Genomic DNA, 22,292 nt, shown 5'->3' on the forward strand with positions numbered 1-22,292 from the left:
AGCACTTACTTCATTTCTTGAAAGTATATGTAGATAATGTTACCCTGAGGCTTGAATTGGACATCACAATTCCAGTCTTGTCTGTTGAGTGTCTAATTGTTAGGGTCCTGCCCTTTGGTACTTTCTACTTTTTAGCTGAATGTGTTATGTTTAACATCCTTTATCATTCCCATCACTAAGTTTATGAGTGTCGTGAAGGTCTTAGATTTATTTGGTTTCCGTTATTCCTAGATCATAAATGTGTAGGAATTGAGGAGCCAGTAACACTCATTTCCAGGATGATTTCCTTTCTGATAAGGTACAGTTTTCTCTTTTGTTCTGCCATGTCTTGGCACTTCTGCATGTAATTTTTTTTTTCTAGTTTTTCTGTTCCAGTTAGTTTGCAGGTCTGAAAGGGACTCGGAGTTTTGTTTTTTTTTTTTTTTAATTGATTTGTTAGTTTTTGCTCTGCTGGTCTTCATTGCTTTTGTGTGGGCTTTTTTTTTTTTTTTCAGTTGTGGTGAGCAGGGGCTACTCTTTGTTGTGGTGCGCAGGCTTCTCATTGAGGTGGCCTGCTGTGTGCCAGCCCCGGTATTAGAGTATGATATACCACTGTAGGACAGAAAACTTCACCTCAGTCTTTATCTGCTTGCAGAGTGAATTCCTGGGTGCAACTTGAGGCCCTGTCTTATAATGATTAAACTTTGGAGTCTTGCAAGCCTAGGTTCAAGCCCTGGTTCCATTAAATATTAGCTTTGTGGCCTTACAGAAGTTACTTAACCACTCTGAAACCTTAGTTTCCTGATGAGATGATACGGATAGTATTTGCCTCATAGGTCAGTTGAAATATTCAGTAAGACAAAGCATTACAGACCTAGCACAGTCCCCCACATAACTGCTCAGTAAATGTTGGCTCATCTTGTTATCCAACTTGTATTCAATAAACATTATTTTTGACACCTTATAACAAAAAGACCATGCTATGACTTGGTTTTGCAAATGAGAATATTTCTAAAGAAATAGCTATTTTCTTCTTTTAATTAGTAAGTATAAAAGTTACTGCATTACTTCAGTCTTGTTTTGTAGCAGAATCTTTTTCTCCCCTCTCCACCCCCCAAAAAAGCCGATATGTCAGACATAAAAGGCAAAATAATCTATACTGACCAGGTCTTTGACCTGCTCCTCTGAGACAAACTGATGCCCTCCAGCAGTGGTGATTTAGGAATTGATTTTAAAATGTAGATTTCCCAAGCCTAACCTCTGAGAAAGTGTGGTTCTGGGAATGACCAGGGTTCTGCAATGTTACTGTATTGTTTTCAGCTGATTTGGCTGTTTGGCCTGAGGACCAACTTCATTCTGAGAAACACTCTTTTGGGAAATTGTTTGTTTGAACTGTATGGATTTTAGTGTAACAAATAACCCACAGCTTGAATTTGAGTAAACAAAGAATTCTGGATCCTGGCAGGTGGTCCTTGAGTACAGGTGGTGGTATTCTGAGTCTCTTGGGAATCAATGCTACCTGCTTAGCTAGAGATCAAAGTTCTGAAGGCAAATGCCGATAAATTAGAGCTCACTGGTGCCCACGCTTCTGAAATTGGAAGATGTACGATCCAGAAAGAGTAATTTAACTCGAGCATACCAGAGCCTTCAGTTAATAATAAATTTCTTTCCATTAACTATGGGATACTGTTAGCCCCATTGTTAGCTATTTATTATATGATAGATACCTGATGTTTTTGGTGCAAACCAGAAGCTGTCTTGGGTAAAGTGAAAGTAGTGTGCTGCTGCCGCTTAGTCACTTCAGTCGTGTCCAGCCAGGTTCCTCTGGGCATGGGATTCTCCAGGCAAGAATACTGGTGTGGGTTGCCGTTTCCTTCTCCAGTGATAAAGTAAGAAGTGAACGAAGTCAAGTTGCTCAGTATATGACATTTTAAATAAAGCCTCCCTTTATTTTTTGCTAAGTCAGATTTACCAAACAAATAGGTTAGATGCTTATTGTCTTTACAAAAGGCATTCTTTAAAAATTTACTATACATTTCTTTAAACAGCTTGCTTCTGTCTTTAATTTCTTAGGGCTTGATTTAGTCATACCTTTTAATATAGTTTATCAGTACAAAGGGTATACTTGTTTCATCAACTGGATCTAATCTCCTAATTTTAAAATAGTGAATGCTTTCTTGTTATCAGAAAAATGATTTATAGTGATTCCACAGTGCAGTTGTGGGAGTTGGTGATTATTGATTCAGCCGAATCGAAGTTGTTTTCTTAATAGCGTTAACCCTTAGGGGAGAGATTTATGATTTTAAGATGTCTAATTTAATCCTCTTTTGATGGAAAAATCCTGAAAGACCATTTTTAAATAGATAGGGCTAGTGCTTTGTGTTTTGCCTTGATGAGGAAAAGATTTTTCAATTTATCCTCATAGTTTATATAACTTGCATTCTTCTTGGTAACTGTCTAATATATTTTATTAGGACCTTTTCATCTTCTCTCTGAAGATAGGCTTTCCAAACAGTGTTAATTGTTTCAGGTAACTCTTCTAGGGCTTACTTAGAATCTCCCCAAATATAATCCCTATGCTTTTTATAATCCTTTCTTGAGATAATTTCTTAATGGCTGCATTTTGAAATTTAATTGTAGATTAAAAAAAACCAAAACACAAAGCAAGTTTTCCTGAAATTCCGAAGGCATGGCTGAGGGAAGGAAATGGAGTTAGCGCATAGTTGGGAGTATATTTGAAGAGCTCACTGGATGGGAGCAGGGACCATATGCGTGCTTTCTTTTCTGGTATCAGTTTGTTTTTTTCCCCATTTATTTATTTATTGGCTGCGCTGAGTCTTCTTTGCTGCACTTGGGCTTCCTCTGCTTGCGGCAACTGGGGGAAGCTCGTTGTTGCGGTGTGGGGGCTTCGGTGGCTTCTCGCTGCAGAGCATAGGCTCCAGGCATGCAGGCTTTAGTAGTTGTGGTATAGAGTCTTAGCTGCTCCACGGCACGTGGAATCTTCCTAGACCAGGGATTGAACCCGTGCCCCTTGCGTTGACTGGGCTGTGCTGTGCTTTGTCGCGCGGTTGTGTCCGACTCTTTGCGACCCCATGGAATGAGTAGCTTGCCAGGCTCCTTCCTCTGTGGCAGGTGGACTCTTACCCACTGTACTACCAGGAAAGTTCTAATTTCTTGGTTTTGATAGTTGGACTGTGTAAGATGTTGTCCTTGCTTTTAGGAAAAACACACTGAAATGTTTACAGATAAAGGAATGTGTCTCTAATACGATTTTGTATAGTTTTGGGGAAATGTGTGCATGTGTACACATATGCAGATATATGCATGTTTGTATTATATATAATTATACAGATGCAAAGAGGGAGAAAGAAAATAATAAGTAATAGTTGGTGAATCTGAGCAAAGCATATATGAAAGTATGATGTAGGAAGCGGAATTTGCTTCTGTGGCTCCATGCTAAAGAGAAGACAGAGGCTGTTCTGGGCGATACATGCACCGGTTCACCGTGTTCCTTCACGCTTTTTGTCGTCTTGCTGTGATGTACTTTTATTGAAGGACTCACTTTTTTTTCATCTCAGTCTCCATATTTCCCAGAGATGGCACATTTCTCCAGAAATCTTCATATGCCTGTTGTTGAGTGATGAGCTGATCGTCTTGGAGGGTCTTTCTGGGAAGCCGGGCAGGGTGGGAGGGCAACTGTGACTCACTGTGGGGTCAGGGACACTGGTGGCACAGGTACTAGGGAGTACTCATTGGGGTGAGCTGTGCTGGAGACCACCATTTGACACCAAGACCTGGCCCCACCTCTCCTGTGTTTTTATTTGGCTTCTGTATTTAGCACTGCAGATACCACCTAGTGGGAATTCATTAAGGAGTGAGTGAACGAGTGCCATTTGTAATGACTGTTAGACTTTGCTTGATTGAGAAAGTACATTATGTCATGTATTTCTGGAGGTGATGGGAGTCCTGAAATAGATTAGTCTTTTTCTAGATTTTTGTTCCTTATTAGTCACTACATATTAATGAAAAGGGAGGAGACAGAAATACTAAATTGAAGCATCTTCTTAGCGTAGAAGATGTACTGTATTTCATTAATTACTATGTTTCATTAATTCTAAAATATACTTTTTTTTTTCCAAAAGAGGAAACTTACCTCTGCTTTCTATCATTTTTCAGGAGCAGTAGAGAACTGTGGACAATTCTGCTAGGAAGGTCAGCTCTGAGAGAACTGGTAAGTGGTATGTTCTTGGATGGATTCTGTGGTTCTTTGTGTAGCTTTTATTACCCAAAAATATTTTCCTCCTCTTTGAAATAGGAAGTAAACACCTTTTTTTATTCCTAAAATTAATTCCCATTATATTTCTAAAAGAAGCATTATGCATTCCCCAGTTCTCTTTACCGAAATGCAGTATTGTCTTACAGCCTAGTTGCTGAAGTTTTCCAAGTCTCTACTTTTCTTTGTATCTTAGTGATTCCTTTTCTAAAAAGATACCAGTGCTGCTTGATTGGCTGCTGAGGGTAGGGGTACAAAAACCGTTTTACCACTGCAGGCTAGGAAAGATTCTCAGATCTTTCCTCTATCTCATACTGACTTGCCTTTTCGTCCTTTTCCACTTAGCTAGCTGCTTAGGTCACAGGCTGAGGTTTTTAGGGCATTTCCAAGTGTATAATTAGTAAAGAACAATTCTTCATGTTCATCCCCCATTTCTGACTCTGTAAGGATAAAGTGTTAAAACAAAAGTGAAAGTTGCTCAGTGTGGTCCGACTCTTTGCGACCCCGTGGACTATAGAGTTCCTGGAATTCTCCAGGCCAGACTACTGGAGTGGGTAGCCATTCCCTTCTCCAGGGGATCTTCCCACCCCAGGGATCGAACCCAGGTCTCCCACGCTGCAGGCAGATTCTTTACCAGCTGAGCCACCAGGGAAGCCCAAGAATGCTGGAGTGGGTAGCCTGTCCCTTCTCCAGCGGATCTTCCTGCCCAGGAATGGAACCGGCGTCTCCTGTGTTGCAGGCGGATTCTTTACCAGCTGAGCTACATGGGAAGCCCTAAAGTGTTAAGATGACGTTCAGTTATTACTAGTGTTGTGATTATAATTAACATAATAAATGTTACATCTTTTCTAGAGTTTTAATATTTTTTTTGTATGCCCTCTTCTGATAATTCCACTTCTGAGAATATATCTAAAAGAAAGAAGTACTGAAGAAATTTTGGGCATAAGCTCTTTACCATAGTATTATTCATATGAATAAAGAATTACAGCCAGCTTAAGTATATCTAATATTAGAAGAATGGTAAATGAATTATGATCTAGTCACTTGATAAAATATTATGCAACCACTAGAAAGGATGTTTATCAAGATTTTCATAATAAGGTTAAATCATTATGTTAGAATGTTAAGCAAAGAAAAGCAGGCTACAGAATTCTATATTCAAAATTATTTCAGCTGTGGGGAAAGATACATGTTAAAAAGACTCAAAGGAATATGTTATCTTCAGTGTGATCGTAGAATCTGATTAAAATCGCATTGGTATAACTTCCTTCTTTTTTTCCCAGAATCAGATTGAGGCAGAGCTGAATAAACATTGGCAGCGGCTGTTAGAAGGACTTTCTTACTATAAACCTCCCAGGTATGGCTATTCTGTGGGTCTCATTTGAATAATTTCCCCGAGGAACCTGGGATAGATGAAACCATCCTCATGTAGGATTTTATTTTATTTTGTGTTTCATTTTAATTGGAGGCTAATTACTTTACAGTATTGTAGTGGTTTTTGCCGTGAATCAGCCATGGGTGTACATATGTTCCCCATTCTGAACCCCCCTCCCTCCCCATCCCATCCGTCGGGGTCATCCCAGTGCACCAGCCCTGAGCACACTGTCTCATGCATTGAACTTGGACTGGCGATCTGTTTCACATATGATAATACACCTCATGTAGGATTTTATGATATTAATGGGTTAGTTAGACCAGAGAACATAATTTGGTTAACCAGGGAAAAAGAGTATGGCACATTTTTTTCTGTCTGTTGAAGAAAAGGAAAATCCTTTTAGAAATACAGTTTTGTCGAATCTGTTGTATAACCCTAGTATTGGGAATGAGGCTTTATTAAATACTCAATTAATACTCCTAATATTTATTTCAGTCCATCATGTTTGTGTGAGAAACTGTCAGCACCAAATGCTAAGATATAGCAGTGACCAAGGAGAATAGCAGCTGACACTTCTGTATTGTTTATTGTGTACCAATTACTGCTCTAAGCACTAGACTTACAGTAAGTTATTTAATCCTTGCAACAGCTCTTTGAGATAGGTAATATTTTTATTCTTTGTTTGAATAGATTTTTTTTTTTGCTGGGCAGTGGAAAAGAATAATAAAATATAAAGTGGTTAAAAAGAGAGTAAACCTTATAGGACCAGACTCTCTCAATCCCTAGTCCAGATCTCATTCTGTTATGCCTCACGGTTCCCAAGCTGCCCCCACTTCCCTTCTATCTCTGAACACCTGTTGATTTTATTACATCGTCGCCTTCCATCTTCATTCCCTTATGTTAGTGAAGAACTTTTTTTTTCCCTTCTGCCATAGTTACATTGAAGTAACTCCTAGATATCATGTTTTTTTTAATCTGTAAATACTTTACTAAGTATCTAGGATAGATGAACTTAAAGAAGATAAGCACTATATGATCACGTTTAGGTATTTTTATTATTGTTTCCATTTTACAGATGGGGCAACTGAGACACAAAGAGGTTAAGTAACTTGCCCAAGGTCACACAGCTAGTAAGTGGTAGAACCAGGATTCGAACCTGGCAGTCTTACTCCAGTGTCTGTGTTCTTAATCATCATTCTGTGTTGCCTCTTTCAGAACTTGTTGTTTAACTTTATAGTAGCCTTTGTGTTGTGAATTTTCTGTGAAATGTGTCTCTCTTAAAAAAACAAATCCAACAACAATATGCTTCAGTTCACAGAATGGGCATTTGTGGTATGAGTTTCTTTTTTTTAAGATAAACGTTCCCTTTGTAATAATATGAGATTTAAAGTCTGACAGACTTTTTTCTTTTTAAACTGCAGGCTTAATTTGAATTTAACACAGATTTTTAGCCATTAAAGACTTTTTTTTAATGTCCTCTTTCTATTTCAGGATTCAGACCCAGGAATCACATTATATTTAGTTGTCATGTCCCCTTAGCTATTAGCTGTGACAGTATATCAATTTTGCCTTGATTTTCATGACTTCAAATAGTTTTGAGGAAGACTGGTCAAGTATTTTGTAGTATAATGCCTTCAATTTAGAACTGTATGATTTATTATTATTATTATTACTATTGTTAGATTGAGGTGGTGGGTTTTTGGAAAGAATACACAGTGGTGAAGTCTCATTCTTACCATATCATGGCAGAGGATACATGTTACCCACATGAAGTCACTGGTGATGTTAACCTTGCTCACTTGGGTAAGGTAGCGTTTGCCAGATGTCTACTCTGTAAAGTCACTTTTCTCTTCCCCTCCTCTATTTATCAGAAGTGAGTCACTTGGTATAGCCTACTTTGAGTGTTGGGGGTGTAGTGGGATTAAACCACCTCCTGAAAGGGGTAGCATGTATGTGTGTTACTGAACTTCTTCTGTAAGGAGGATTGTTCCCTTCTCCCCCGTTTGTTTTATGTATATATGTATTCACTCTTTCATTTATTTAGATCATCATGGACTCATTTATTTCATACTTTGTTTATACCTGTTCCAACTTTGGCCATGGGGCATCCTTTCAGATTTTTGCTCTGTCCCCATCCTCTTGTTTTCTGAGTATTTTCTTACTCTTTGGCATTACAAGATGCTCCAGGCTCATCTAGTCTTTTCCCCACCCCAGCTCTGGACTCAGCCAATTCTCCAAGGAGTCCTAATACCTTTCATTAGAGAATGATGTTAGAAATAAAGATCCGGGTGCTGGGTGTGTTCGCTGCTGCTGGGATGTTGTAGCATCTAGGCCTTCCCAGTGGACATAGCTAGGTAATATATGTATGTATGCTAACAGACTGGTTTTAAATTTCATGTCAACTTTATTAGCTGTGAGATTTTTGGTAAGTTATTTATTCTTCCTAAGTGTTGGTAATTCCATTTGCAAAATGGGGATAGTAATGTTTGCCTTCCAGGATAGTTCTAAGGATCAAAATAATTAATGTCACTAAGTATAACTACAAATAATGTAATTACAACTATAGTTTGTAACAGACATATACTATATTTATTACTTAGACATAGTTTTGTGTTATAAAATCTGTAGAGATGAACTTGTGTGTGTGTGTTTTATAGGCACCTAAAGAGCAGAGAAAGGTTAAGTATTTTCATTTAAAACCCGTAGAGAGTCATTGAGAATGAAAAAATGATTCACTCTTCTTTTCATAGTCCAAGTTCAGCTGAAAAAGTGAAAGCTAGTAAAGATGTAGCTTCACCACTGAAGGAACTGGGTTTAAGAATCAGCAAGTTTTTGGTGAGTAAAAATTAACACTGGCTTCAGTTTATTACCTGTAAGGTGGATATGCATGGTTTTACTGTTAGTGATTGTTGGTGAAAATTCAGTTTGATTCAGTTTTAGAGTTAAATAGAGCATATTATATTTCAAAAATGCCCAGGCAGCAACTCTTCTTGCTAAAAGCCACAAGTCAAATTGCCTGATCCTGTTTACTGCACATCATAGAGTCATCTTCAGCACGCTTGTGGTGTTCAAGTTGACTAGATTGTATTTAAATACATAGCTGCTTCCTTTTAATTTTGGAAACCCAGATCATGCTATGTTAATCTGCTTGGTGAATGAGCACAGTTGTTTCTGACATGTAAATTTAATTGGCTGTAAATTGCACGTCAGTGGCTGCTCCTTTTTTCTCCTATTGAGTTAAAATTGTTACGTTTATGAAATCTTTTAAAAGAATTTTTGTTTATTCAAGTTCTGTGTTCATTCCAGAGGACAGAACTTCAGGTTGCTTTGCATGCTCTGTGTGGTTTCTGACTCGAGGTGACTGTTCCTCCCTTATGGCTTCTGTTTGTAGGGTCTTGATGAAGAACAGAGTGTGCAGTTACTCCAGTGTTACCTTCAAGAGGATTACAGAGGTACTCGGGACTCGCTAAAGGTTTGTAGTTATGTCCAGCTTCCTTCTCCTGCATTTGTCCTTTTCCTTGTTGATTTTAGACACTTCATATAGTTTTGGTACCAGTTCTCTGCAGCAGAGATGGGTGATTAGATACAGCCATTCTCAGGAAAAACCTTGTAAACTTTAAAAGAGGTATGCTTAAGTTGGTGTCCATCCTCAGATGTGGAGGGGTTGAAAGGCCAAAGATTAATGTGTTAATCATAGAATCACAGGGTGTCTGAGCTGAAAAGGACCTGAGATAACGTCTAGCCTTTCCAGCCCCTGATTTTTCATATGAGAAAACAGGCCAGAGGAGAGCGGCAGGATTTTAAGCACAGACTTGGATATACTTAGGTAAAAAACACATCCAGAGATGAATGAGCAGTTTTAATCTTGAAGAATAAGGTGAAGATGCTTACCTTTTTCTTTGTTAATTGATTTTGCTTGTAAGATGGCTCTTTGACTGCTCTTTCTTCCTTCAGACGGTGCTGCAAGATGAGAGGCAGAGCCAGGCCTTAATCCTGAAGGTCAGTGCTAGTCACCATTTCCATTCTTTGATGTAAAATTGGGCAACAGCTTCTTGACCGAGTTCTCCTGAGCACTGCTGGCTTTGACTTCTTGTTGAGTAAGCATTGATGTCGTAATGAACAAGCTCATTAATTCATTTGTGAAACAAGAGGCTTTCCACTGGACCCAACTGAAGCCTTTTTCCATGACAGATTCTTCAGCCACTGGAAATGGGAACTGGTCCATGGATATTTTTTCTCTCTGTGTAAATGCAGTAGGACTAATTTGAATTTTTTAATTTCTTTATTTCCCCCAACCTCCAAAGTTGTCTTTTCATTTTGTTTATGGTTTTCTTTGCTATGCAAAAGCTTGTGACTTTGCTTAGGTCCTATTTGTTTATTTTTGCTTTTATTTATTTCTGTTGCCTTTGGAGACTGATCTAAGTGTTGAAAACATTGCTACAATTTATATCAGAGAATGTTTTGCCTTTGTTCTATTCTAGGAGTTGTTATGGTATCATATTTTATATTTAAGTCTATGACATTTTGAGTGTATCTTTGTGTGTGGTATGAGGAAGTATCGTAACTTCTAACTTGATTTACGTGTGGCTGTTCAGCTTTCCCAACACCGCTTGCTAAAGAGACTATCTTTTTTTCATTGTATATTCTTGCCTCCTTTTTTGAAGATTGACTGTAGGTGTGTGGGTTTATTTCTGGGCTCTCTGTTCTGTTCCATTGATCATATGTCGATTTTTGTCCTAATGCAACGCTGTTTGGTTACTGTAGCTTGGCAGTATTGTCTGAAACTTGGGAACGTGATGCCTCCAGTTTTGTTCTTTTTCCTCAGAATTGCTTTGGCAATTCTGGGTCTTTTATGGTTCCATATACATTTCAATATTATTTGTTTTACTTCTATGAGAAATGTCATGGGTAATTTCATAGGGATTTCATTAAATCTGTAGATTGTTTTGGGGTAGTATTGCTATTTTAATGGGCTTCCCTGGTCGCTTAGACAGTAAAGAATCCATTGTAATAATATTAACTCTGCCAGTCCAAGAGCATGGAATATCTTTCCATTTCTTTGAATCATCTTCAATTTCCTTTATCAGTGTTTCATATTTTATAGTTCTCAGCTTATAAGTTTTTCACCTCTTTGGTAAGGTATGTTCCTGAGTATTTTATTTTTTTGGTGTGATTTTTTATTTATTAATTTTTTGGAAAATTTTACATTGAAGTATAGTTGATTTACAATATTGTGTTAGTTTCAAGTGTACAGCACAGTGATTCAGTTATCAGTTCAGTTCAGTCGCTCAGTCATGTCTGACTCTTTGTGACCCCGTGGACTGCAGCACACCAGGCCTCCCTGTCCATCACCAACACCCAGAGTTTACTCAAACTCATGTCCATCGAGTCGCTGATGCCATCCAGCCATCTCATCCTCTGTTGTCCCCTTCTCCTCACGCTGTCAATCTTTCCCAGCCTCAGGGTCTTTTCCAGTGAGTCAGTTCTTTGCATCAGGTGGCCAGAGTATTGAAGTTTCAGCTTCAGCATCATTCCTTCCAATGAATATTCAGGACTGATTTCCTTTAGCATGGACTGGTTGTATCTCCTCGCAGTCCAAGGGACTCTCAAGAGTCTTCTCCAACACCACAGTTCAAAAGCATCAATGCTTCAGCCCTCAGCTTTCTTTATAGTCCAACTCTCACATCCATACACGACTACTGGAAAAACCATAGCTTTGACTAGATGGACCTTTGTTAGCAAAGTAATGTCTCTGCTTTTGAATATACTATCTAGGTTGGTCATAACTTTTCTTCCAAGGAGTAAGCGTCTTCTAATTTCATGGCTGCAATCACCATCTGCAGTGATTTTGGACCCCCCAAAATAAAGTCTGCCACTGTTTCCACTGTATCCCCATCTATTTGCCATAAAGTGATGGGACTGGATGCCGTGATCTTCGTTTTCTGAATGTTGAGCTTTAAGCCAACTTTTTTACTCTCCTCTTTCACATTCATCAAGAGGCTCTTTAGTTGTTCTTTGCTTTCTGCCATAAGGGTGGTGTCATCTGCATATCTAAGGTTATTGGTATTTCTCCCAGCGATCTTGATTCCAGCCTGTGCTTCATCCAGCCTAACGTTTCTCATGATGTATTCTGCATATAAGTTAAATAAGCAGGGTGACAATATACAGCCTTGACGTACTCCTTTTCCTGTTTGGAACCAGTCTGTTGTTCCATGTCTAGTTCTAACTTGCTTCCTGACCTGCATACAGATTTCTCAAGAGGCAGATCAGGTGGTCTGGTATTTCCATCTCTTTCAGAATTTTCCACAGTGTGTTGTGATCCACACAGTCAAAGGCTTTGGCATAGTCAATAAAGCAGAAATAGATGTTTTTCTGGAACTCTCTTGCTTTTTCGATGATCCAGCGGATGTTGGCAATTTGATCTCTGATTCCTCTGCCTTTTCTAAAACCAGCTTGAACATCTGGAGGTTCATGTATTGTTAAAGCCTGACTTCGAGAATTTTGAGCATTACTTTACTAGCGTGTGAGATGAGTGCAATTGTGCAGTAGTTTGAGCATTGTTTGGCATTGCCTTTCTTTGGGATTGGAATGAGAACTGAGCTTTTCCAGTCCTGTGGCCGCTGCTGAGTTTTCCAAATTTGCTGACATATTGAGTACACCACTTTCACAGCATCATCTTTCAGGATTTGAAATAGCTCAACTGGAATTCCATCACCTCCACTAACTTTGTTTGTAGAGATGCTTCCTAAGGCCCACTTGACTTCTCATTCCAGGATGTCTGGTTCTAGGTGAGTCATCATACCATTGTGATTATCTGGGTTGTGAAGATCTTTTTTGTGTAATTCTTCTGTGTATTCTTGCCACCTCTTCTTGATATCTTCTGCCTCTGTTAGGTCCATACCATTTCTGTTCTTTGTTGAGCCCATCTTTGCATGAAATGTTCCCTTGGTATCTATTTTCTTGAAGAGCTCTCTAGTCTTTCCTATTCTATTGTTTTCATAAATTTCTTTGCACTGATCACTGAGAAAGGCTTTCTTATCTCTTCTTGCTATTCAGTTATATGAATACGTATATATCCATTCTTTTTCATGTTCTTTTCCCATGTAGGTTATTATAGAATATTGAGTAGAGTTCCCTGTGCTCTATCGTAGATCCTTGTTGATTATCTAGATGTGGTTTTAAAAGGGTTTTTTTCTTTTACTTTCCCTGCCTGATTATTTCATTGTTAGTGTGAAGAAATGCAGTAGATTTCTTATGTTAATCTTGTATTTTGCTACCTTGCTGAATTTGTTTATCAGTTCCAGTAGTTTTTGTGTGGAATCCTTAGGGTTTTCTATATATAGGATCATGTCAGATGCATATAATGACAATTTTACTTCTTTTCCAATTTGGATACTTTTTCTTTTTCTTCTCTGATGGCTGTGGCTAGGACTTTCAATCCTGTGTTGACTAGAAATGGTGAGAGTGGGCATAGGATCTCATTTTAACATGGAATTTGACCATGAATTCTGAAGTAGTTTCCTGTTCTCATTAAACATCAGTTGCAAGCAATTAGGACATACACTAGTGATATTTTTATATATGCTTTCATGTATTTGGCCTGTCAGTTTATAGCATTATTTGTTACTTGAATGCTGAAATAAGAAATCATGCTAGAAAACTTATTTTTATTATTAAATAATTCCTTTTATCTTGTATGACTGTACTTGTATCCTAGTTCAAGAAGATCTTTTGCTTTTTTGGCTTAACACTGTGTTTCCATTTCTGTAATTTCTTATATAGTTCAAGGAATTATATATGCAGTTTTTCAGGAACTTCTCCTTTCACATTTTTAAGTGATTTCTTTGTCAGTAAATTTAAAATTGAATATCTTCTATGCAGAGGTGAGTAACTGATTTTGAATCTTTGGGTTCTTCCCAGATTGCGGATTATTACTATGAAGAAAGAACCTGTATTCTTCGTTGTGTCTTACACCTTCTCACTTATTTCCAAGATGAAAGACACCCCTATAGGGTAAGTCCATTTAGTCCTCTTGGTTCTCTTTACCCTGTAAAATTTAGTCTTTTTCAATAATTTATTCATATTTCTGTTCATTTGAATATTTACCTTTTACTAAAGATGCAAGTTACCCTGTTTTGAATTTTTTTAAGGTTGAATATGCCGACTGTGTGGATAAATTGGAAAAGGAGCTAGTTACAAAATATAGACAGCAGTTTGAAGAGCTTTATAAAACTGAAGCACCAACATGGGAGACACATGGAAACCTCATGGTATGTGGTTATTGGGCCCTCCTGTAACTCTGGAAAATTGTGTATCTTTGCTTATAGAGCTCCAGGTTAAATTATTGATTTACTTACTAACTTAAAACATTTATAGATTATCACTTTTTAGAAAAGTTTGAAAATGTCATATGAATCAAAACATTAACTATGGTACTTAATTTGGGCTTTTCTCTTGACTTTGTCAACCCAATTAGTTAATTTTTTTTTCTTACCCGAAATATTCTCTTAATGGTTAATGAAACTCTCAACCCAAGATTTCATCTTCATTATCCTCATCTATTAAGCGTATGACATTAAGTCTAATTGCTTTATCCTAAATCTTAAACGAATCTGCATTTATAGATTTATAAATTAGAATATAATCTTTTATGTTTTGGAAACAGTACATGTTTATTAAAACAATTCAGCCAAAATATAGACAGTAATTATTTAAAATATTTAATTGAAGAGAAGGGCTCACTTATAGAACAAAAGCACAGATTTCTCAGGAATAAGCTTATGACAATCCAGAATTTAAGCGAATAGAACTTTAAAATGCTGAAAGGAATATCATAACCAAATGGAAAGACATGGCACACTCTTGAAAATGGAAATTCAGCACTGAGTGTCAGACCTTATTTTAACCTATAAATTTAGTGTGATTCTAGAAAAAGTACTAACAAGTATTTGCTTTGCCATTTATTTTGGAACTAGACATACAGTTCTAATATTTATTCGAAAAATAAGTAACAGTAACCAGGAAATTTTTGAGAAAGGAAGATTAATTTTATTATAAATAAGACTAAAATAATTTAAAGATGGCATTGGTACATGAGTAAATAGACTGAAGACTAGCACATAGTAAGTAGAATGTCTAGTATGGACCAAATGCTGATAGGAAGTTCGTGTATGGTAAAAGGTCAATAGTGTTGGAACTACTGGGTAACCATCTGGAGAAAAATCGACTATATCTCTTTCTCTTATTCCTTCTACCAGAGGAAAATCAGGGATCAATGATTTAAATTTTAAAAATTCAACCATAGAAGTACTAGAAGAAACATGGGAGGTGATTTTGTTTTTATGGGGAGTGGATAAGACTTTTAAAAGTAAAACTCAAAAGCTATTAAAAGATAAGTTCAGCAGCATCAAATCAAAAACTTTTATAAGGCAAAACACCAAAAATAGTGCTATAAGTAAAGTCAAAAGACAAATTCATAGCACAAAGGTTTCTTAAATAGAAAGAATGCCTATAAATCAATAAGCAAAACTGAAGAAAAAACAGGCAAATGATATGAACATATATAAACATTCACATCCAAGGGTTGGGATAATGGGCACTTATATTTTACTGTTTGAATTTCTGTATTTTTTAATGGAAAACATTGTGATAATATCTAAAAATTGAAAAGCACATATTTCTTGACCTAGTAGTTTCACTTTGAGTTTATTCCATAAATGCATCCACACTTACATTTTGAAATGAGTAATCTGTAGCATCTCCCAGCTTTATTCAGGTATAATTTGCATCCAGTAAAATTCACTCATTTTGAGTTTTGGCAGTTGTATGTTTATATGCAGTAACCACCTTTGTGATCAATATACAAAACATTTCTGTCTACCTAGGAAGTTTGCAGTTAGTCTGTGACACCTGGCCCCCAGCAGCCACTAGTCTGAATGAATGAAAGTGTATGGCATATTGCCGGAAGGAAAGACAAATACCTCCAGCAGTGGTTGCCTCTGGGGATAGATTTGGATACCTGGGCAACAGAAATTGTAGGGAGAAGACTTTTTTAAATTTTATTTTTATACATGTATTACCTAATAAAAATAACTGTAAGGATTCAAATGTGTTTAAAATCTGACTTCATCTCTCTCCCACTCCCTTTTCTTCATTGGTTTTGCAGACTGAGCGCCAGGTGTCTCGCTGGTTTGTTCAGTGCCTTCGGGAGCAGTCCATGCTGCTAGAAATCATTTTCCTGTATTATGCATACTTTGAGATGGCACCTGGTGACCTATTGGTGTTAACCAAGATGTTTAAAGAGCAAGGATTTGGTAGTAGGCAGACTAACAGGCACCTGGTGGATGAGACCATGGATCCTTTTGTGGATCGGATTGGGTAAGTGTGAATGAATTGAAGTCTTAGAACTTATTCAGTATTTAGAGCATTGATATTAGAGTGGTCTTGTGAATGGGTGAGGGGAGGGGCTAGATACATTTTTCACTAATGGCTGGGGAAATAGATGAGTGTACTACTACCTTCCAGGTCATTCAGGGAGTAAAGACTTGGATTGAAAGGGATATCTTTTCTCAAAATAAGTATCTCATTCTATTCTGTTACTTACTGTTTTTCATCTAAGGGTTCATTGTTTCCTTCTGTGAAAAATCCATTGAGCAACTTATAGACCAAGCACAGTGCAAGTGCTGAGAAAACAGTGATAGATGGGACAGGTGTGTTCCCTGCCCTCTTTGAGGTCATAGGGTATATAGACTTTTACATTTTATGGAAATGGATATATCCACATTTCGAGCCTGTTTCCTCTGTGAACAAAGATACACATTTGACCAGTGAGTTGATCTGGGCTAGATATAATTGTTGGCTGTAGAAACATTTAGTACCGGATCTGTGCTTCAGTGGGCAGAAGCCACGTGAGACTATCAAGCATTTAAAATATGGCTGGTAGACTTCCCTGGTGGAGCAGTGGTTAGGACTCTATGCTTCCACTGCAGGGGGGGCACAGGTTTGATCCCTGGTCAGGGAACTGAGATCCTGCGTGCTGCACAATGTGGCCAAAAATACATAAAATTTAAAGATAAAAGTTAAAACTGAACTAATATAAAATAAGGCTGGTCACGGAAATTCGCTGGTGGTCTAGAGGTTAGGATTCCGCACTGCTGAGGACCCGGGTGCAATCCCTGGCTGGCCAACTAAAATTCTGCAAACCATGTGGTATAGCCAAAAAGTAAAATATGTCTGGTCAAATTGAGATGTGCTGGAAGTGTAAAATACCTACTGAATTTAGAAGTCTTGAATATGAAAAAAGAATGTAAAATAACTCAGTGTTTTTGATGCTGAAGTGTCTTACATTTTACCTTATTCTCCATTGAGGTTTAGAATAGCATGTATGACACCATGATACTGTTTTTTTTCTAGCTACTTCAGTGCCCTTATCCTGGTGGAAGGCATGGATATTGAATCCTTGCATAAGTGTGCTTTGGATGACAGAAGAGAACTGCACCAGTTTGCCCAGGATGGACTTATTTGTCAGGTGAACTTGAAACAGCCTCTTATTTTTTCAGACTGTTTATGTAGTTAGTAGTAAGCTTTTAACCACTCAACTATATTGCCACATAAAATTTTCCTTATTGTGGAATTTGTGGTTCTATACTGTTAATTAAGGGACTTCCCTGGTGGTCCAGTGACTAAATCTCCCAAGCACCCAGGGCAAAGGGACCCAGCTTCACTCCTTGGTCAGGGAACTGCACCTGAGTCAACTAAAGGTCCCACATGCTGGAACTAAAGATACCACATGCCGCAGGGAAGATTCAGGGTCCTGTGTGCTGCAGCTAAGTCCGGGCGTGGTCAAATATATAATAAATACATGGTTTTTAAAAAAAGCAGTTCACTGGATTTGGAAGAAATCTGAGATTTATTAATTATTTGCACAGCGGTGATAGTTCAATCTTTGAGAAAGAGTAGAGTCCCTCAGGGAGATGATAGAAGGACAAAAGGGGCCCAAGGACAGAACCTTGGGTGTTGTCTGCATTTATGCAGCATGTGAAAGAAGAGGAATAGGGAAGAATATTGAGATAGGATGGACAGAAAGATAGAAAATGAGAGATCTGAGAAAGTTCTGGAAGGATCAGGGACATTTTCTAGGAGTTTCCATTTGAGCATATATTTTATCATCTTAAATTGATGCAACTAAAAAGAGAGAAAATTGTGGGTAAAGGGAAGAGTAATTGAAGGGTCTTAATGAAGTGGCTGGGGGCTTGGGAGAGTAAAATGTTAGAATGGGAGAGAGGGGCCACTGTAATATTAAGACTTACTAAGCATAGTGAAAGATCCTCTGAGAGTCTTGACCCTTTGTGTTAAGTGACACGGATGTATCCTCTTTTCATTAGGATATGGACCGTTTGATGTTGACCTTTGGGGACATTCCGCATCATGCCCCAGTGCTCTTGGCATGGGCCCTCCTCCGTCACACTCTGAATCCAGAAGAGACAAGCAGTGTGGTCCGGAAGATAGGGGGGACAGCCATCCAACTGAATGTCTTTCAGTACTTGACCCGACTGCTCCGCTCGCTGGCCAGTGGGGGAAATGACGTGAGCATGCGAGTGGGCAAAGAGCAGGGTGGATGCTCGTTGATGAATCATTATTACAGTGATAATGACTGTCAGTGATGGGGATAACAATGATAATTTTGTAACCTTTATAGAGCCTTTATTGTGATAGACATTGTTCTCAGCATTTTCTGCACAGTATCTTGTTTGATCCTCACAACACTTCTGTGTATTGGGAATTATTACCCTGTTTTACATATTAGGAAATTGAAACTGAGAAGGGATGGTGTTTGCCCACAGGAATAATGAATTGGCAGTTGGTGGGTCCCTCTTGAACCTACTCTGTCTGACCCTTTGCCATTGTGGTATGCTGTGCCATTAAGTATCTCTTAAAACTTTGGTCATAGTGACTGGATAAATCTTTGGAGAGGGCTTATTCATTCAACTGTAACTGGATGAATTAGAAATTCTTTTTGAGTCTTGTGTTGGGGCTTAGTTTGAGTGGCATGGTTTAATCAGTTTGTTTTGACATACTGAATGAAACCTTAGCCAACTTGTTGGCACTCGTTGATATATCTCAGTGACAGTTGAGGCAGCTGCTTCATTCATACCGGCACATAGAAACTCTGTCCTTTTTGTAGGCTGGAGGTGGTTTTCCACCCCATGAAAACTTTGATCATTTTGAAAAGGGTTCCCTTTTGATGTTCTTGACTGTATTGTAATGTGTATAGCTCCTGCTTTCTCCTTTCTTCCTTTGTCTTCCTGATTTTGGGACTAAGTTAGGAAAATTGTGAAGCCTCAGGTTCTCTTCCCATCTGTTTAGAGAGACTACATTAATGTGATGGGATTACGCCGAGCCTGGAGGAGAGTGTTGTTACTCGGAACTACCCCTGACTCCTTTGTTGTTACAGTGTACCACCAGTACTGCGTGCATGTGTGTTTATGGACTCCTTTCTTTTGTCCTGACCTCCCTGGAGCTGCACACCCTGGGCAACCAGCAGGTCAGTGTCCGGCTTTCATGAGACTGTCTACACTGCCCAGCTTGAGTCTTCTTCCTAAAATACTCCTTTGGAGCTGATACAACACAGACCCATACACTTCAAGTATAATTTGCTGTATAATGCTGTTTTTCACTTAATGTATTATAAAAAGGTGCATATTAGTGATTTAAAAGTCAGAAAGTGCTGATAAAAAGAAAAAACTGTAAGCCCACCACACAGGATAACCTATGTTAACAGTTTGATATATTCCCTTCCAAATGTAAAAATATAGTAGTTCTTTAGAAATGGAGTCACAATCTATATACTGTTCTACCACCCGTTTTTTTACTCTGTAGTGCATTTGTCCCAAACATCCATGGATGCTAATAAATTCTTGTGCAGTATTTTTAAAAAATGAAATATTTTAAAGATATACTGAAGGAGACAGATTTGTGTAATGAACCCTCACGATCCATCACCAGCTTCCAAATGATCAGTGCACAGCTGATTGTACTCATTTCTGCCCTTTCCCTCTTGGTTACTTTTTTTTAGGAGGATAATTACTTTACACTATTGTGGGTTCTGCCACACAGCTACATGAATCAGCCATAGGTATACATATATCTCTTGCCTCTTGAACCTCCCTCCCACCTCCTTGGTTATTTTGAAGTGAATCCTGGACAGTATTTACTTAATACGAATATTTTAGTGAAGCTTCACAACCTTTATCATATCTAGAAAAACGTATCTTCAAATAAGGTAGGACTCAAATTTCTAGTTGTAAATGTCGTGAGTTTATTATAAGTTTGTATTAAGATCTAAATAAATTAGATCCATATATTATTGGTTGATGAATATGTCAGATTTCTTTTAGTCTGTAGCTGTGCTGTTAATTATGGTAGCCACAAACCACATCATTGTCTCCATCCACTAGTTCCCTAGAGCAGCATCCCAGACTTATGGCACCAGGGACCACTTTTGTAAAAGGTAATTTTTCCACGGACAGAGTAGATGGGGGGATGGTTCAGCTAAGCTGGGCCTAGTAGTACCTCACATTTACATGCATTGTAAGATTTGCAGTTTGTATCCCTGTACATTTAATCCTTAGGACAACATTGTGAAGCAGGTAATATTTTCACCCTGTTAGAATTTGAAGTTCAGAAAGGTTAATTTGCTTACCATCTTACAATTCCTTTTTAATCCCAGAATTCTTTCTGACATAGTATATGAAGGCATTATTCATATTTTTATTTTAATAGAATGCAGCTAAAAGACTGGTTCAACCAGGAAAAATAAGCCATTTTCTTCTTCCCTCCTCAACAGGATGTAATTGACACAGCATGTGAAGTCCTGGCAGACCCTTCTCTCCCAGAACTGTTCTGGGGAACAGTAAGTATGTCAGAGGGAGTCATGCTGCGGTGTTCTCTGTCGCAGAATTTGTTTTAGTTCTTATACTAAGCTTTTCAGTCTGTTTTCTCATGTAATCTATACAAAAATTGATAAATTAGATAATAATATTCAATTTTGTGTGTGAGGAAATGTGGTGCTCAGAGATGGGAAGTTAAATGCCCAAGCTAGTCACCACTGCTGGATGGGGTCAAGATGTAGCTCTGTCTGACTTGAGTCCCTGTCCACAGTAGTAGCCAGTGTGTCCTCTCTTCTACCCACCAAGTCTTTGTTTCACATCGAGAGTCTCAGGCACCAGTAGTGCTCTAATTGCTGAACATGCCATTGGGTGATTGTAACCGCCTTAGAAATTTTCAGAGTACTGTTACGGGTTAGGGTAAGGATTCGGCTTTGGAGAGAACAGTTTCTCACTGGTATTTAGTCTTAGTGTTGACAGCAGCCTCAAGCCTCAAGGCCCAGGTGATGAATAAATCTTTTCTTTGAACTATGGCCTGAGTGATTGGCCTGTGCATTGCACCCTCTTTCTCCTGAGGTGTGGGAAGCAAAATGCAGATTAGGATGTGATGCTCACGTGTGGTGCTAACTGCTGACAGGCTGTGGGCACTGTTCATATCAGTGGAAGCAGATCATGTACAGCTAAATTGTGTTTTCCTGTGGCAAGGATGCCTAGCAGAGGTCACTGGAGGCAGCAGTAGTCTCTCTTCAGGGTCTCACTCAGTCAGTTGTTGAAGCCTTTTTCACTGGATGTTTAACATGGAAGTTTTAAATTATTAGAGAAATCCATCTACCTAAAGAAAAGGGTTTATTTTACATTTTCTTATGGTTGCTGGGCAGTTCAGAGATGTGTTAATTTCTGGATAACATGCAGGTCAGTGACTTCTCCCCTTCTGCCATAGGAACCAACCTCTGGTCTTGGGATCATTCTGGACAGTGTATGTGGAATGTTTCCCCATCTCCTCTCTCCACTCCTGCAGTTGCTTCGAGCCCTTGTATCAGGGAAGTCTACTGCTAAGAAGGTAGGTTGTTCAGTTAGATGCCTAAATAGAATGGGAGATGTTTTTTAGAAGTTCTTTTTGCTTTTCATGTTGCAGTTCCACTGCCATGGCAAGAATTAGTCTGCAGTTGAATGAAAAATGCTGAAGATATTTCCTCAGTTCTATAAAAGTAAATTTTCTGAAGTACCTATTGTAGATATTGTGGGAGTAAGACAAATTGTGAAGTTCCTTAATATCTAGTTTGAAGAGAATAATGGATATAAGAATTAAGTAGTAAAGCTAGGTGGGCTTCCCTGGTGGCTCAGCAGTAAAGAATCTGCCTGCCAATGCAGGGGATTGGGTTTGATCCCTGGGTCACAAAGATCCCCTGGAGAAGGACATGGCAACCCTCTCTAGTATTCTTGCTTGGGAAATCCCATGGACAGAGGAGCCTGGTGGACTATAGTCCATGAGGTTGCAAGAGCTGGACACAGCCTAGACTAAATAAGAACCATAAAGCCAAGTGGTATGTAATTTATGTCATCTGAATGGTCAAGACCATACTGTTCAGGAGAGACAGCTCTCTCTGGAGTGAGAGGGTCCTTGAGTTGGGTGTTAAAGAGTAAGAAGGGTTTGACTTCACAAGGAGTGCTGCGGCAAGTCTCAGAAGAGTCCTAGGGATGGCTTTGTAGGAAGTTTGAGAGTCAGCACAGTCTGGCTAAAAGAGCAGAAAAGCAGATGGGAGGCCCCTTAAATGTCCCT

The 22,292-nt window shown here is 38.5% G+C and overlaps 1 protein-coding gene across 3 annotated transcripts in view; it reads left to right on the plus strand.

The window, feature by feature from the left end:
• Positions 1-22,292, plus strand: part of NUP188 (nucleoporin 188) — a 41,632-nt gene that overhangs the window by 1,542 nt on the left and 17,798 nt on the right. For 2 of the 3 annotated variants that reach the window (XM_052647677.1, XM_052647679.1), the window contains exons 2-14: positions 4,156-4,210; positions 5,536-5,609; positions 8,378-8,462; positions 9,019-9,099; positions 9,582-9,626; positions 13,548-13,640; positions 13,778-13,897; positions 15,793-16,004; positions 17,040-17,154; positions 18,011-18,211; positions 19,081-19,170; positions 20,473-20,538; positions 21,453-21,572. In XM_052647677.1, coding sequence (XP_052503637.1) covers positions 4,156-4,210; positions 5,536-5,609; positions 8,378-8,462; positions 9,019-9,099; positions 9,582-9,626; positions 13,548-13,640; positions 13,778-13,897; positions 15,793-16,004; positions 17,040-17,154; positions 18,011-18,211; positions 19,081-19,170; positions 20,473-20,538; positions 21,453-21,572 — 1,357 coding nt within the window. Of the gene's footprint in view, positions 1-231; positions 299-4,155; positions 4,211-5,535; positions 5,610-8,377; positions 8,463-9,018; positions 9,100-9,581; positions 9,627-13,547; positions 13,641-13,777; positions 13,898-15,792; positions 16,005-17,039; positions 17,155-18,010; positions 18,212-19,080; positions 19,171-20,472; positions 20,539-21,452; positions 21,573-22,292 lie in introns of all 3 variants that reach the window. The other variant, XM_052647680.1, reaches the window with a different exon arrangement.

This window comes from Budorcas taxicolor, chromosome 11 (assembly GCF_023091745.1).
Source record: "Budorcas taxicolor isolate Tak-1 chromosome 11, Takin1.1, whole genome shotgun sequence".
Classification (NCBI taxonomy): Eukaryota; Metazoa; Chordata; class Mammalia; order Artiodactyla; family Bovidae; genus Budorcas; species Budorcas taxicolor.